The 4,187-nt window shown below is 42.8% G+C and overlaps 1 protein-coding gene across 1 annotated transcript; it reads right to left on the minus strand.

Annotated features, from left to right (window-relative positions):
- Positions 1 to 598: 598 nt before the first annotated feature.
- Positions 599 to 3,981, minus strand: LOC115736074. Its single transcript, XM_030667590.2, has 2 exons — positions 3,824 to 3,981; positions 599 to 2,678 (listed from the first exon to the last, which is right to left on the minus strand). The coding sequence occupies exon 2, from the start codon at positions 2,579 to 2,581 to the stop codon at positions 599 to 601; it is 1,983 nt and encodes a 660-aa protein (XP_030523450.2). The 5' UTR covers positions 2,582 to 2,678; positions 3,824 to 3,981.
- Between the last annotated feature and the right edge of the window lie 206 nt (positions 3,982 to 4,187).

Consider the following 4,187-nt stretch of genomic DNA (forward strand, 5'->3'; position numbering starts at 1 on the left):
GAGTTCACGTTTCCGCATGCGCCGTAAGCGAGTAGGTCGATAGTGTACCCGAGACGCTATCCTTTATGACTAGTGGCGAATTGGTAGGGATGTCGCGGGCTTGAGAATCGGGGCATGATAGGCAGCTTATGACTCCCTGATTGGAGGGGAGGCATCCGTCATTGTTGCCTTGAAATACATTGTTCTTCATGGGAGGCAGGATAACATTCCAACATCATCTTGTACAACCCTTTTTCTTTCCAAATCTATTCAAAGAATTGATGACTAAATGAAAACAGAAGGGATAGAAATTTGAAACAAAAAGAAAGAGATTTACAGGTGTGAATTAGGCATAAGTCCAAGAAAATAAGCAATCTGATGTTTGACACCATATCTTGGGTCCAGAATTTAACTGATGAGAAAGTCAGGAACATCACCGTCTGCTTAACCAGATTACATGAAATCGATCTGCATTGGCACGGAAGAGGGATCGCACGAAAGGGAAAAGCGGAAAAGAAGGAAACTCAGTGATTGACTACGCCATACCTAGAATGATGATAATGCCTAATTTCAGAAGAAAAGTAGTTTCATATGCAGTAGGAGCAACATGCCACCATCCCTATTCGATTTCGATGTTCCGAGACTTAATGGTTTTGAACTTGTCCGTCTTGTGAGTAAGGAGGAGCCACACATGAGTGATGATTCCTCCGCCCCGCCTCAGCAGCTTCAGGTGGTGGTATCGCTGGCAGTTGTACGCCGCAAAGCATAGCATCTCGGCCCAAACCCTGCTGACGAGCTCCCAAGTATCTGTCCTACTTTCCAGCTCCCTCACGAGTTCCTGCGCTTCCTCGAGGAGATTCCACCCTCTGGTGATTACTGTTTCAAGGCTCCCCTCGGAGTCACTTTCTTGCACGCGCTCGGGCCCCGATAGAACTTCCAGGACTTTCTCTTTCCGGTGCTGATGTTGGGGGATTCTGTTCAGGAACTTCATGAACTTTGTGTAGGCGTGACTGAAAGTGAGATCTGCCGTGGTCAAAGAGAGCATGCTAGGATGTCGTACCAGAAGAAACATCATGTAATTTGATATCAGTTTGCTTGCCTCCTTACGTTTTGAGTTTTTGTTGCAGGAGTAGTAGCAGACATGGGTTGCAATGTGCCATACGATGATACTTCTATCAAATGCCATCTCGATACTCCCTTTGAGATTATCCACAGGCTCGTGAATGTCGAGCGACCATTCGCCTCTTTTCCTGAAGGGTAGACCGTATCTCTTTGTTTCAAACATTTTTATGTCTTCAAGCAAGAATCCTTTCAAGTACTCAGGAAATCCCACAGAATTCGGTGCCCAACGTTTCCTGAACTTATCGCCCATGCCGAAGAATCTAAGGATTCTGAAGAGCCAGGGCCCCCTATCAGCTTGGCAGAAATCCAGAAAATTAAATTGCGGAATTGTGTTAGACCACCTTTCCTTCTTCAAAGATCGCTTGACAAGAAACTTCAGAAACTTCAAGAGCATTGCATTCTTAAAGAGCTTATTATACCTTACTATCACCCAATCTGAACAGAATAGCTTCAACAACTGATAAGTTTCCAGAAGCGCGACTCCAACCAGCAACCCGAATGTGTAGATAATGTACGGATCTCTCCAGTGTTTCTCAAAGAAAAGCCCCACGAATCCGCCTAATGTCAACAGTAAACTGAAATAGCCGAGGACCCGGAGCGCAATCCCGCACCCGGTATATAGAACTGGTGCTTTAGTGTAAAGGACATCATACATGAACCCGAGTTCCATATCGGTTATCAAGAATACATCTTCAGGACTGGATTGGTCGATCAACATGCTACGACGCTTCAGGAAGAAGGGTTGCTTCAGCCAGTCGGCAAGGTGAGGCTTTAAGCAATCGAACCGATAGTAAGCCTTCAAGAAAATCTCCAGATTGGGAATTTCCCTACGGAAGTGGGTCGCTTCAGAGTACATCTCCTTTTCTTGATCAAAATCCTCTTGCTTCAAGTTCGTGTTCTCGTCGTACACAGAAGAGAGCGCCCAAATCGTTTCTCCATACTTGATTATCCCGGCAACAAGCATCGGAAAATACAGTGTCATCTGGATGGAGGTCTTCCAACTTCGCCGCAGGATCCAGACCACAAACGAAAATGTGAGGATAAGGTTCAATACACGCCTCGTGCTGAGCCGGTTGTCTTCCACGGAGTATGCAGTGATGCTGTCCGGATACCCCAGCTGCAGTAGAATTAAAGGTGCCAGCAATGCTTTTAGTTCGGTATCATACTCTTCCTCAGACTTGTTGAAGCTTACCACCGTGAGCTTGCCAAGCGCAAGCGTCGCAAAATAAGAGGCGAGCAAATAAGATGCCCAAATGAAGAATCTGGTTGAGTCGGCACTTGAGATTTTTCTGCGGCTTCCTAATACAGCCAGAACGATCTGGAAAATAAAGCCGAGCAGCACAAAAAGTTGGATGCTCCAGTCGTCCCAGAGACACATCATCTTCGACGCCCATCCTTTGTGATGGCATCCCGAACGCAACATCGACTTTACAGTGGCATGGTGCCCAACGCCTGTGGTTGTTCCGATCATCGTCATCATGACAAGTCTTTGTGAGATAACCGCCGGACGAGGAGAGAAAAGAAGGTGGCGGGAGACCCTCTTGCCCCGGATTAGACTCTTAAGATCCTTTCTCAAGCTGACAAAAGATGGTGCCACGGTGAGCAATTTCGCTTGGTAGCTGTAAAATAGACAGAAATGCGCCAATTCCCACCAGCGAACCGATCATTGGTGTCGCTTTCATTGACACTAGATGATAATACTATCATAGAGATAATGCCACAAATGATCCTGAACTTTAAATTTATTCAATATGGTCCTTAAAGTTTAGTCTAGTGTCTTGAACTTGTAATTTTTCCAAAGTAATTCATGAATTTTTTGTACATGTTCAATGTAACTCTGGACTGTATGGAGATGTTTAATGTTGTCATTATCTTAATTTAAGTTCAAGGATAACATTGAGCATTTATATGTAGGCTAGAGACTAAATTGAACATGTACCAAAAGTCTAAAGTCTACATTGAATAAATTTTAACTTCAAAGACCACGTTGCACATTGGGCCAAAGTGCAGTAAAATGGTGGTCTTATTCTCGACATGTTGAAGGTAGGAGTCCATCACTTGTATACATTACTCATAAAATGCGGGATTGTTTTCTAAATAAAAAGTACCCAAATTTACCGAAGATAATGTAAGTTACATTCACTTCCATGAGGGAATAATTGCAAATTAATTCCTATAGGTTGGTCATGAAAATTGATCAAGTTCTCCTAGAGCACAACTTCCCATTAGCTCAGGTTAAAAATTACTGGCCAAGTGTTATGATTTTTCTTATTTTGAAATTAGGAATGAACCTCCACACAAGGTGATTAACTTGGATGGATAAAGAGATCTAAAAGTGCGTAGAGAGGACCATGTCATGCAATAGTTCTGCTCCTTCATAGTTGGCCAATACCCTAGTCTAATCTATACCTTCACCTTCATTCGAAAATTTAATTCGCTGCATGGCTTCTTTAAGCTCTAAGACATTCAAGCCGGGATTTCACTTTTCACACCATGTAAATTGAGTTTTACACTCAAACGATAAGGCATGAGTACAAGGGAAGTGACCAAAGATGGAAAATAATTCGGGAATACATGCGAAATAGATGTAGTCAGAAATAATTTGTTCCTAACAGTAGAAAAATCACTGAATTGATATGACGAATTTCGGTGCAAATAAATCATGAAAAATAATTTCAAACCAGCGAACTCACTCTAAAGTTGAGCTAGCTAGAGCACTGACCTCTCAGCCAAGTGATGCCGCACCCATATGGAACTAATTTATTCTGAGGAATTCCAAGATCAAAAGCTGTTAAGAAACCTAGAAAACGACGATCATTCAGAATGTCTGCACGAATGAAGACTTTGCTTTCGTTTCCAGAGAGCAGTGACAACACTTCCATGTAAAACATTCTTTTATAACCTATGGTTGCTTAGAGTGTTCATGAGTTTGTGCAGGAGAACAGAAAGGACCAAAGAATGAGAGAATTGATTATTTGCTTGTGACTTTCAACATTATCGGACAAGCTCACTCGGTTTTCACTCTTTACGCAGCTTTAGCAATTATTGAAGTAACCTCTCATCTTTTTGCTTTATTCTAACAACAT

Source organism: Rhodamnia argentea, chromosome 4 (genome assembly GCF_020921035.1).
Source record: "Rhodamnia argentea isolate NSW1041297 chromosome 4, ASM2092103v1, whole genome shotgun sequence".
Taxonomy (NCBI): Eukaryota; Viridiplantae; Streptophyta; class Magnoliopsida; order Myrtales; family Myrtaceae; genus Rhodamnia; species Rhodamnia argentea.

Excerpts from the sequence above, each read along its gene's own strand:
- LOC115736074 (XM_030667590.2), bottom strand. The coding sequence starts at position 2,581 with ATGATGACGATGATCGGAACAACCACAGGCGTTGGGCACCATGCCACT.